This window comes from Aspergillus campestris (genome assembly GCF_002847485.1).
Source record: "Aspergillus campestris IBT 28561 chromosome Unknown P168scaffold_2, whole genome shotgun sequence".
Classification (NCBI taxonomy): Eukaryota; Fungi; Ascomycota; class Eurotiomycetes; order Eurotiales; family Aspergillaceae; genus Aspergillus; species Aspergillus campestris.
The window spans coordinates 496,598-509,309 of record NW_020194337.1 but is presented as its reverse complement, the minus strand read 5'-3'; the positions used below and the strand labels follow the sequence as shown (position 1 = coordinate 509,309).

General features: G+C 49.4%; 3 protein-coding genes across 3 annotated transcripts; 2 read left to right on the top strand and 1 right to left on the bottom strand.

Annotated features, from left to right (window-relative positions):
* Window positions 1-2,955: 2,955 nt before the first annotated feature.
* P168DRAFT_308991 (aldehyde dehydrogenase) lies at window positions 2,956-5,282 on the bottom strand (the record flags this gene model as incomplete). The annotated part of the gene is made up of 6 exons (XM_024839254.1): window positions 2,956-3,226; window positions 3,300-3,745; window positions 3,811-4,028; window positions 4,073-4,203; window positions 4,304-4,770; window positions 5,154-5,282. The coding sequence occupies 6 exons, from the start codon at window positions 5,280-5,282 to the stop codon at window positions 3,082-3,084; spliced, it is 1,536 nt and encodes a 511-aa protein (XP_024695666.1). The 3' UTR covers window positions 2,956-3,081.
* A 2,293-nt stretch (window positions 5,283-7,575) lies between these two features.
* P168DRAFT_264014 (uncharacterized protein) lies at window positions 7,576-8,733 on the top strand (the record flags this gene model as incomplete). Its single annotated transcript, XM_024834834.1, has 3 exons — window positions 7,576-7,759; window positions 7,815-7,885; window positions 7,939-8,733. The coding sequence occupies 3 exons, from the start codon at window positions 7,576-7,578 to the stop codon at window positions 8,731-8,733; spliced, it is 1,050 nt and encodes a 349-aa protein (XP_024695665.1).
* Window positions 8,734-11,136: 2,403 nt separating this feature from the next.
* P168DRAFT_308989 (CMGC protein kinase) lies at window positions 11,137-12,609 on the top strand (the record flags this gene model as incomplete). The annotated part of the gene is made up of 5 exons (XM_024839253.1): window positions 11,137-11,384; window positions 11,437-11,762; window positions 11,816-12,117; window positions 12,189-12,354; window positions 12,422-12,609. The coding sequence occupies 5 exons, from the start codon at window positions 11,137-11,139 to the stop codon at window positions 12,607-12,609; spliced, it is 1,230 nt and encodes a 409-aa protein (XP_024695664.1).
* Between the last annotated feature and the right edge of the window lie 103 nt (window positions 12,610-12,712).

Genomic DNA, 12,712 nt, shown 5'->3' with positions numbered 1-12,712 from the left:
CATGACGGAAGATGGGGTAGCAGAGTGGAGTTGGCTGGGGAGAAAGTGGCTCCTCGGCCTTAGTAATGCCGTATTACCATCACGCTGGTTTGTTCGTCGTGATGGATCACCCATCTCCCCCTCATCATGAGAGATATTGGTACCAGAATAGCTGGTACTGAAGGAGAATCCCATTCATTGGATATTACAAGCTCGATCAAATGCCTACCACGGTTTTCATAAGGGGAAATCCTAGGTATGTGGCAAGGATTCGACATTCACATGCTCGACTCCCAGCAGTAAGGAAGAAATGACCCTGTCGAATGACATGATCAAAAGGAAGATCCCTCAGTATTCATGACACCTTTAGTTATTTTCACATGCCTTTCTTGTCTAGGTTTGAGGTGTATTTTTCTTTCTATCCCTCCAGCAAATAACAGAAATGAAACATCCGCTTATGTTAGCCCCACGTCATCGGTTGATGAGTATTCCTCCACTGCTAATTGCTGCCCGGACTCCAAGTGATCGGCGACTCAACAAAAAAAGGGGGGCCTGGATGGGGTTACCCTGGGGTGCCCCGTAAAGCCAAGGTCAATCCGGGGCCGCTTGATAAGAACCTGATAGTAACAACGAGATCATTGAGATGTGTAGAACATAGAAATATATGTCGCTTGTCACATAATAATCTCTCCGGCTTATGGTACGTACAGTGAAGTACATTAACTCCGTCCAGAACCCCCGTACTAGCAGGTTAGTTGCACTACGGCGTACTTTAGTGGGTGCTTGGAAGCCCCAGATACATGGCATGACACTCTCATTACCTACAAAACATCAGACCATCCCTCAAGACAACAAGACCCTCTCAACAGCCAACCCACAACAATTGGAAACGACATCCTATGAATTTCTCATCATTCAAGCAACATCTCAAAACCAACAGGTAATCCCCGACTCATCCTCTGTTGAATATACAGACAACCCTAGGTAGAGCTAGCGTCCCCAGGAAATACTAGAAATACCCCGGACCGACCCGTATTATTACCCCAGACATACGGAGTACACTCTTCCTTATCGCTCTTGGTCAGTGTCACAGCTTGGACCTCGGCCCGACCGCATCGCTCTCCAGTCTTCCCCAAGCTCGAGGTTGCCATGGAGAAGCCCCCTATCCTTATGATTAACTGCGACCTAAGGTAGTCTGGATCAGGATTTAGATTGGTTTCATGCTGATCTAGTTTACATGAGCTGTTACTCGCTGGGATCCTTTGTTCTCGGCGCATCTACTCCGTATACCTGCGTGGTCGGAACTTGTGAAATTATACTGATCAAGTTGGCGATTGCCGACACGGAGCATGATCCAGTCTGCCGTGTCATTGTGGGTGTTAGCCATTGGCGAGCTATAAATTATACGTGTATATCTCTATTGCGTACAGTAAGTCATAACTTACTGCATATCATGTATTTGCCGGTCAGACAGATTGAGTTTGGCCCGAGGTTAACAGATATATATATACACCCTACAACCGTGTAGCGCTACAGATCTCTACAGATTTCAAACATCATGGACTCATTAGTACTAGTTCTAATAAAATTAATGAAGAACATAACCAGAGGGTGATAGAAAATGTAGACACTGCCAAAAAAAAAAAAAAAAAAAAAAAAGAAGAAGAAGAAGAAACGAAAAAAAAACCTACTCTAGAGTAACTCCAGATGCACAATCACGATAGCTAACTCCCACAATATCCACCCCTTATTCAGCCCCACCCATCTCAATTCTTAAAGCCTGTCTCACTCTCAGACAGAAAAATATTCCTTCTCCAAAGGCTGCACCCCAGCTCGGGTGTCGAATCGAGAGCCGAATCCAACTATGCGCAAGGAAAAACCGATGAAAACCAATGATATGGATGGAGATCGTCTACGAAAGCATACTACCTACCTACCTGGTTCTAGATACTGGCGGCAATAGAAAGAGCAATGATTAGATTCTATGCTAGTTGGTTTTCTGCAGCGAAAGCTTTTTTGTACCCAGCTTTTTTCAGCTAGACCGATGTATTTAACAGACTGCAGTCACTGGCAATATACGCGCTTTAATTTCCCACAGGCAGCGGAATATTCCTTGATCTCCGGCAGATAGGAACAAAGATTAGAAGAGAAGCTGGGACGGCTTCTTTCCTACGGTTAGTACGGTGTCTTTTCCGATTGTCTTTCAAGGAGGGCAATGATCACGATCTAGCTGCGTCTGTGATGGGCTGAGTTGAGTTCCGGCGAAGAACACAGCAATGGAGCTAGAGGGTGAGCGTTGAAAGGGGATAGGTTGACATAGGCTGGATAGATACCTCTTTTAACACCTGTCGTAGATCCGGCGAGTATTATTGTTTATCTCTAAGGGTTGTATGTCCAAGATAAAGCTGTATATTACTTTTTATGGATGGATTACATGGGCTTGTACCTTCTACTACTAGTACTATCACCACCACTGTATAAGCAAGCCTCTCGAGATCAGCATACTTACGTGTACTACGGATATTCCGTACCCCCAGCAGATCTACATACTAGCATTTCATCCCCTGTCCATATATGCAGCCAAGAGCTGCTGCTGCGCACTAGGTCCGTCAGCCTTGGATGATTTCGGGGTTGACGAGGTTGGTGTTTACGTTTGCTTTTGGTAGGTGTTGGAATTGGCGTTAGTATATATTTGATGAGGAGTTGATGTTAACATTTGGTCTATGTACTGACTATCCCGAGGTAATACTGGTAAGCTATTGTGTATTGGTTAAGATGGTCGATTTGCGGGCTGGAGATGAATAGGTAAGGTAGTATGTACGCGGTGACTGCCCCCATAGGATAGGGTCTTGCTATACCTCATAGGTAATCATAATAATAGAGGTGAAGTAGATGTGACCGACACAGGATGGCTTCTAGACTCCCAAATTCTCCCCATCAAACCAGCATGACAAATGTAAATAATAAACAATCTCGATTAGATAGGAAGTAATCATGCAAAACATCCACCCCCAGTGGTATCCGCACAACCAAACTATATACACTGTCCCATCAACCAAACCATCAACCAGACCAGCTCATACATACACATTTCATAACTCATTAATCCATCCAAGTCACACTCTTAGTAACCAAGAACTCCTCCAACCCCTGCTCCGCATTAAAGCGACCCCACCCGCTGTTCTTGACGCCTCCATGCGGCAGAGCCGGCTCATCGTGGATAGTCATGCTGTTGATATGCACAGCCCTGCGCGAATTAGCATCGTCACGCTATAGAATAAAACAACAACACAAAAAAAAAGGGGGGACAAGAGACATACCCAGACTGAATCTTCTTCGCCATAGCAAGTCCCTTCCGCAAATCCTCGGTGAACACCGCCGCAGACAGCCCATATCCGCTGCTGTTAGCAATGCGGATCGCCTCCTCGTCGCTGTCCACGACCATACACGCCGCCAGCGACGCGAACGCTTCCTCCTTCCACACTGTCATGTCTTCGTTGACGCCGCCTAGGAGTACGGGCGCCATGCGCACGCCGTCGGTTGGGGGTGTTTGGTCGGCGGAGCCGTGGATAATGTGTGCACCGCTTGATAGGGCGTCTGCGATGAGGCCTTCGACGCGGGCTTTGGAGGCGACGTTTACGAGTGTTGGGGGCGGGGTGGAGGTGTCGATGTTGGCGTTCAGGGCGGCCTTCAGCGCGTCGATGAAGGCTGGTGCGATGGAAGAGTGCACGAGGATGCGGTCGGTTGCCATGCAGATCTGGCCGGACTGTTGTGGATATTGTGGTTAGAACTTAACATCAACATCAGAAGAAGGAAGAGGAGAGAAAATACATTCAAATAAGCACCCGCCAGAACCGCCTTGACAGCCGTATCAAGGTTAGCATCAGCGCACACGATAGAGCTGTTCTTCCCCCCCAGCTCCATCAAACAGGGCTTGAGGTTCTGTCCGCAGGAGCGCGCAATCTTGCGCCCAACGGCCGTGCTGCCGGTGAAGTTGATCTTGCGCACAGCCGGGTGCTCGATCATGGTGTTGACGACCTCGGGGGCGTCTTGCGGTCGGCATGAGACGAGGTTCAGACAGCCGGGGGCAGACCGGCGTCCTCGAAGGCGCGAACAAGGGCCCAGTACGAGCAGGGGGAGTTTTCGGAAGACTTCAGGATGGTCGTGTTACCGGCGGCGAGGGCGCATGCGGCGCCGCGGACGCCGAAGACGTATGGCGCATTCCTGTAGTTGATCTGGTCAATATGCCTTCTTATAAGATAGATCGCAAAAGATGGAGCGGATGGGGTAGTAAGAGAGATGAGAGGAAGGAAGGGATACATACCAAGGCACAATCGATAGAACAACCCCCATAGCCTCCTTGTAAACAATAGCACTCTGACCCTCCTCCTCCAGCACCGGTACACTACCGCAGATCGACGTGATGCGCCCCGCGATGTCCCGCAACATGCGGATACCCAGCGGGACGATGAAGAACTGCGATGCACCCACATCGGCGCCCATCTCGGTACGCATGTGCTCTGCATTCTGGATGAGACGGCTCTCCAGGATGTCGGCCGCCTTCAGCAGGATATCCCGGCGCGCTGTGGGTTTGGTTTGCGACCAAGCAGGGAATGCGGCGTCCGCAGCCTCAACAGCGCGGATGGCATCCTGGGGCGTGGCGGATGCCGTGGACCAGCAACGCTCGTTAGTGTAGGGACTGATCACGTCGAAGGTTGACTCGCCGACTTCCTCTTTGCCATTGATGATCATGGGAATGACGGAGGGCGGGGCGGGGGCGGGGCGGGCATTCTGAGGGGATCAAGGGGTGACGTGATGGGATCTCAAGAGAAAAAAAAAAGGAATTACAGAATTGATACAGACCCCCAGGAGAAGGAACTCAGCTATTGATGCAGGCACCGTAAAACTCCAGGTTGCGCGGTATACACAGATAACGGTAGCCGTGAGAGCCGAAAAAAAAAAAGAGGGTCAGTGGATTTAATAGTCATGATAGTACTCCGTCCTGTACAGTATACTCGGAGCCTAACAATACCGAATAACGATAGCATTATCAATAGCGGGATAGCAGACCCAGTGCAGGTGAATCAGTTCCGTTGTTTCTGCTCGGAACCGAGTATCTCATTGGCCGTGGGTCTTATTGCTCCAACTTCCCCACAGTCATCTTTTCACCGTACCACTACCGTCACTACCGTGTACAATGCCGAGAGGATCCTTGCATGCTCAAAGAAGGGGACAGAAACAAGGAGGATTGGGGGCTGAATGATCAATGGCTCTGAAGGATGTGAGGGAACACCGTATCCCATGGTTATACTTGTCGAAGGGGCTACAACTCAGGATTGCGCGACATTGTTCTGATACCCCAATGGGGCATATCATAGTTATGTTGAGGGAATTTCCTCTTCAAGAAATGCATAGACCAGGTGGAGCCTCAACCTCCAAGGTTCTCCAAGGATCTGATCTCGGTAATAGTTCAGGTATTTTCTTTGAAAATGCTTTTTTTCCCTTGAAGAAATGAAAAGGGGCGACCACTTTCTGGCTCCTGATGTCTCGCGCTGTAGGGCAAGGGGCACCCACGTGCGTGCGGACATAAAACTCCAACGGTCCACCCCCTCCATGATTTTCCACGACCTACAGACTATCACTACACTTACAGACCTGAGACTATGGAGTGAAATGATAGGCAGCCTCGGAGCCAAGATGGGCCCCGAAAACCACATGGCATCTCGCTTGATCGAGGGCACTATACGATTAACGTTCCTAACTATTGCGCGACTATTAATTTTCTGGCAGCGACTATCGTCATCGATGTGGAAAGAGGAAAGGGACAGGTCCAATCGATACGGATCGCACCAGCCAAAAGCTCTAAAAGGAACTAGCGCCGTGAAACCCGTTGCTCATTCTAGGAATCGGGGGCGTCGATCAGATTAGCCGACCGCGGTTGAGTTCATTTGGGCTCAAAGGCTGCAGTCTCCAGTTTTGTGCGCTGATAGGCCAAGGAGACCACAGCCTCGAGATGAAGCCCGACTTTTTCTCTGCCAAGGGTGGAACAAGCGCTCCACCCGGTGGGGATTCCACCGACAGAATCAACACCAATGAGAGATCCCCGAGCGATCTCGGACTGACAGCGGGAGGAACACCACCCTCGACCAGTTCAAGGTGACTGGCACTACTCGTCTTAGTCTTGGTTGGATCCAGCTTAGATCAAAAATCGCTTATCAAGCCACGAGCTGTTGACGCGGCGGTTCGGGCAAGAAAGTCGCTGCGAGTGCCACTAATGTGCGCAATTGGTGGCACTATTGAACCCTTCGCCGCAGATCATTCTTGGAGTAGGGTTGCCATCTTTGGTAATTGTATGGAGTACACAACCACAGTTCCTTTTCTCTTCCGACCACCCCGGCCCGGTACCTGGGCGCACATGGATGACGACTTATGGGGTGAAATCAACCTTAGAGGAACCATCGTCCAGATAGTCGGCGAACCAGGAAATCAGTTTGACCCCGTGCTTCCTGGTCTGAATTTTGGGAAAATCATCCGTCGGGCGTCAGGTCCTTTATCTGAAAAGAGTTATCATCAGGTAGATCCGTCCTTCGATCCAGGGTTCCGAGTGTTCTTGATGAAAGGGGCAGGTCTCGGGTCTGAGATGAGTTTTATCCCCCGGGCTCTCATAGATCGGCCATCCTTGGTTACATGCAGGCCTCCTCCTCCTGCTCTTCCTTTATGATGTATGCAGCGTGGCTAGCCGCGGAGTAAAGTGCACAAGCATATATGAAACTTTGGAATGAAACCAATTGTCGGTGGAGGCTAAATTGTAATAGTCGGTCTATCACCGTCAGAATTTGACACCGTCCGGATCGTCGCCGGCTTTATGGAGCGCTTGCCACGAGGGGGCGGCTTTTTTCCTTTCCCTCTTTTTTTTTTCTCTCGAATTTATGCTAGGGCCTGCTTATCATTCCAAATCAGATCGTGGGCAGACCCCGTAGCGGCTTTTATGTCATGGTTGGCCGAGCTGGTCGTGACTCCACTGTTTATCGCCTACGGTCCCATGGATTCGCCGTCGACCTAAAGGCAGGAATATATCGATAATTCGGACAAGGATTCGCACCTGGCGAAACCCACCACATGTAGCATATTGACTCGTGTTCTCCGTCAGCGATGATCCCCCCATTGGGCTATCGGGGACCCATCAAGCAAGTACCCGTCCCACTTTCTCCATGGGCGTGCCCCGTGTGGTAGTCGTAAACTCGTAGTACATATGCACGAGGCTGTCCGTCCTCTTGGGTCGAGTTGTTCCTCCTTTCTCCAGGATTCCCATCTTCCTCCAGGATAAGGCCGCACGCCATCAGCTCTTTCTCGCGGCGGAATCTACACTGGAGTATCTTGTGTGGAGAGATCAACGACATTTTGCTCCATACGTTTTGTGATTCGCCATCTGTGGTGCACTCGCCATTGCAATCTATCCCTTGCAGTCCGACGGATACATCCCACCCCTTGGATCAGACCGTATACTACTATATCACTCCTTCGAGTAGTATATCTAGGACTTGTCGAATTTTCTTGATCTATCGTGCTGTCACTGTCACTCCTTGAATATACACTATGATTCCCGAAAGAGGAATTGCGATGATCGTCATCGTGACGGTCCTCGTCGGACTGGGCTTCATCACCACCGTCCTTCGAGTCTTCGCACGATTGAAGCGTCGGGTGGGCTTCGGGGTAGACGACTATCTTGCCTTCGGAGCTATGTTCTTGTTGATTGGAATGTTGGTCGAACTGGTTTTATGTAAGTGTTGTGGGAGCGTCCGGACAGAGCTGAACCCTAACTAACCACCCAAAAGGGGTCACGGAAGGAGGCAACGGAACACACATGAACGAACTGAGCCCGGAGACATTGGTGAATTATCAAAAGGTAAGAAACAGCCCCGTATATTGAAGAAGACAACTGTTGACAAGTCCCACCAGATCTTCCTCGCCAACCAATTCACCTACTTCCTCCTCTGCCCGATGATCAAGATCTCCATCATCTGCTTCTACCGCCGCATCTTCACGATGAAGCCCTTCCGGATGATCACCCTGGGCCTCAACACGCTGATCGCGGTGTGGGGTGTGGCCATCTTCCTGACGTGCGCGCTGCAGTGCCGCCCGCTCCGCGCCTACTGGGACCAGAGCGTCGAGGGATCCTGCATCGACGGCATGAAGTTCATCATCGCCAACCAGGCCTTCAACGTGCTCATGGACTTTGCCATCCTGGCGCTGCCGGTGCCCATGATCTGGGGTCTGCAGCGTGCGTGGCAGGACAAGCTCGCCCTGAACGGTGTCTTCGCCCTCGGTGGCTTCGTCTGCTTCGCCAGTATCTACCGTATCGTCGTCCTCTTCTGGATGGACCCCGCCGACGCGACCTACACCGTCTACCAGGCCACCCTCTGGACCCACATCGAGCCCAGCATCGGCCTCATCTGCGCCTGTCTGCCCATCGTCCGTGGCCTGTTCCCCAAGCTGAAGCTCGCCGGTAGTCGCCGGTACACCAAGAACCCCTACTACATCAACACCGACATCAGCACGTCCCACTTTGCTACCTCTGTGGCCAGCCCGCGGTCGCCGATCGAGTACTACAAGATGGAGGAAGGTCTGTCTCGCGCTGCTAGCGATACCACCCAGGTGCCTGACAATTCATACCTGGGACCTCTGGATATCTCCGTCCGCACGGATATCAAAGTCGACGCCGCGTCCATGAGGTCTCAAAACTCCCAGAAGTGAACTTGCTCTCGACAGTACGGAGATTCTACACATCCAGGTCACCGATCATCTGCAATGGATAGATAGATCGTTGACCAACCCCGAACCGCATGTTCACTAGTCCAGCCGCGGAGACCACCTTGTCCTGGCGAATACATCACCATGCATCCTCACCTCCGAAACTAGACTGACGCCAGTCCACCCGAGAGATGTCGCCAGTTCTATACTGCCCAGCAACGAGAAAAAAGACAAACGACTACGACTCCAGTCAACTCAGTCAGCTGTCTTCTTTGCCAGGCCGGTCTGCTATCACACAAGACTCACAGTGGAACCCCATCGCGGCCCCTTCCCCCCATCCACACTCGGCCAGGGTTCAAGCCCTCGGCCTCCAACGACAATACTTTCCTCTCTGGACACGTTCTTTGCTCTATCACAACGATAATACCTAATGTGTATGCATGTCCACGTTTGGTCGTTATGATCACAAGACTCTATTGCATTACATTGCATGTCACTACATTCACTCATACATTCACTAATACTCCCAACCCACCACTGCTCTTCAGCGAATTTATTTCATGACACATGCCTGGCTTTGTTCCTATATATACGAAGCGATCTCTTTTCTTTTCTTTTCTTCTATTGGATATATACTCTGTCGGTTAACTAGATCAATTGGTTACCAGGCTTAGAATAGAGGGTCTGCTTAGACTCTTCACCCGCAAGGGAATGAATATATACAAGAACACTGTTCACTCTCGTATTAAAAGTACTCATCGTGCCCAGATAGTAGTGCCTTTGCATTATAACTTGGACCCGAATCTAATACAGATTATACTACGTCACCTAGTTCTGTCACCGTTCAGGCCTCCTGCCTTACGCATCTAAAATAGACTTCCCTAGTCTATTAATCAATTCATTCACTAAGGCCCTCAAACCAAGCTTTCCCTACATGACTCGTAAACCTTCCTAGCAAGTATCCTAGCATTCCAGCCCCCCTCTCCCTCCCCCCCTCTCCCCCACCGGCGGCAATCGAAGCCGGCCACTAGGACTGGTGTCATTACTAGTATCGTACCCGAAGAGGAAAGAGTACGCTTTACACCGTCGACTATATCGAGAATCACTGACGTCGAATTTATAAGCAATCGTCTACCCACAATACAAGGCACTAGCGCTTATAGCCAGCCGAGCCCTAAGTGCTTGCTTGCACAAGCACAACTACGTAGGAACTAGTTCTGTTCGCTAATAGTCTATTTGGTTGAAGGATTCAAAGCTGGGATGGGAGATTTGCGTTGATAAATTATTTAGAATATAGGATGTAAAATGATATTCTACTACTATCTATCTCTACTATGCACAGAACCACTACTAAACCTATCTCTCCCATCCAGCCAGACAGACAGACAGCCAGACACTAAGACTTCGCCACGCCCAGGAACCAGACGGCCCATATCCGAGACAAATTAATCAATCATTTAATTAATGTGGGGACCGCAAAAGAAAAATCATAGAAAAAAAAAGAAAAGAAAAAAGAAATTAAATTATCCGAAGATCTCTCCATCCATGACTCAAATCAGCCTGGAAAGTGATCGACGGGGACTTATTTGTTCGACCACGCGAAGATCGGCAATATTGCGTTGATCAGTTAGATACTAGTGTCTTTTTGCGCATCATCAGCCGTGCTTTCTCGATCTGCCCCTTTAATATTATACTTGCTCCTTTTCTAGCCTGTGTCCTGCAATAAGCTAGGGGATCTACCGGGATGCGATGGCTTGTGGAATTTATGCTTCTCAGCGGAGGAGGAAGTGGAGGTGCATAGTAATGGACTAGCTGCTTTGGCGGGGGCTGGAGCCTGGGAGTATATATCGTAGTAGCAAACATTGTGGAGTTTTTAAAGAGTATGGCCATAATGATCTACTCCAATAGCTAATCGAGACCAGACCATTATCTTCAACTCTTTTTTTCCGAGTCGGAGAATTAATACCAAGTGATGATGCTTCTCTTTCAAGCCCTAGAATCCTTGGGTTAGCTGTGGAAATGAGACTGGCGTTATCTGGAACACATCAAACCCATGCCTCATGCACCGAAAACCATGCATCTCAATACCAAACCTTGATGCCTGCTGCCTGCTGCCTGCTGCCCTCATGTTGGTAACATATAACTTGGAGGTTGGCGGAGGCCTTGTTGTTTCCACACCCGACTGCTTCAGCGCCCCGGCCTTCTCAAAGCAACGCAACGCTCATCAGTAGCATCAACAATGATGTTAATTTCCACCAATATCATAGACCAACACTCGTGAAACCTGACACGACTCAAATCTCAATGTTTTGCCAGTGGTGATTATGTCATCAGTCACTCCCAGCCACCATCATCTCTTCCAAAAGTACCAGTTACAACTCTCTATTCCAGTATGCACCCTTGACTATGGCTTCCCTCTTGAGATGGGCACAGACGATAATTAGAAAAGCCCCGTCACTCCCTACGCGGTTTCCGACCAGCGGCTTTGAAACAATAAGCGCATCTGAGGTAGTCGAGGAAGAACGGTTCGAAGGATTTAAGAAAGGGCGCTACTATCCAGTCAATATTGGCGAGGTCTTTAGTTCCAAGTATCAGGTTGTTGGGAAGCTTGGATTCGGCGTTACTTCTACAGTATGGCTCGCTCGCGACCTTCAGTGAGTTACCTTGTTTTATTATATGGTGCGTTGTGACAAGCTGATGAGCTAGGGATCATCGATATGTCACGTTGAAAGTGTATACATGTGATGAAACGAACCAGGAAGAGTTCAAGATCTATAAACATTTGAGCCAGGCGAATACCTTGGATCCAGGCCATGTCCACGTAAGGACAGCTCTGGATGCATTTACCATCCCTCGTGCCTTAGGGAACAGCCACCACTGTCTTGTCCAGAAGCCCATGTGGGAGAGTTTCAGGGATTTACTCTTTCGTAACCCTGAACACCGGTTCACGGAAGACCTCCTCAAAGCTGGTCTTATGCAGATTTTCCTTGCTTTGGACTACCTGCACTCCGAGTGCAAGCTTGTACATACAGGTAGAGCAAACCTCTATTCTGACCCCAAAAAGTGTCACTGACAGCCGGTATAGACATCAAAGCCGACAATATTCTCCAGGAGATAGAGGATACTCCCATCCTGGATAGCTTTGCCAAAGCTGAGATGGAGCATCCTTCACCGCGGAAGTTCACCGAGGGTGGACCAGTCTATGCGTCACGGCGCTTTGACCTGCCGCGGAACTTCGGCAAGGCAGTCCTGAGTGATTTTGGTTCCGCTGTGCGAGGGGATGAAAAGAGAAACCATGATGCTCAGCCCAACGTGTACAGGTCTCCTGAAGTAATGCTGAAGACGGAATGGAGCTATCCGGTGGATATTTGGAATGTCGGTGCTATGGTGTGTTCGATCTTATATAACCCTCTGCCAGACGTACAGCTTGGATCACTAACGTGATCGAGAAAAATCAGGTATGGGATCTATTCGAGGGCAGGCACATGTTCTACGGCAATGACCCCGACGGGAAAGGATACTCGACTCGTGCGCACCTTGCAGAAGTTATTGGAGTGCTGGGACCACCTCCTTTGGATATGCTGAAGCGCGGAAAGCGAAGTCATGAATTTTTCGATGAAGACGGTGTGTGCTCCCTCATTATGATAAATAACTGGAGGGATTATATCAATGCTCACCGAAGATTTGCCAGGGAAATGGAAAAATACTGTAGAGATACCTCGAGATACGTCATTAGAAAAGCTGGAACTGTATCTCGAGGGACGAAACAAAGAGATGTTTCTGGACTTCATGAGAGGCATGCTTCAGTGGAGACCGGAAGATAGAAAGACGGCGAAGGAGCTGCTGCGGGATCCGTGGTTGAATGCTGATTCCACCTAATCATTTCACGCAATGTATAATTAGGGTATAACGATGATTATGCAGTGTATGATTCAATGATAGCAATGTTTTATTGATGAGATATTTGGTGGTTTTGTCTTGT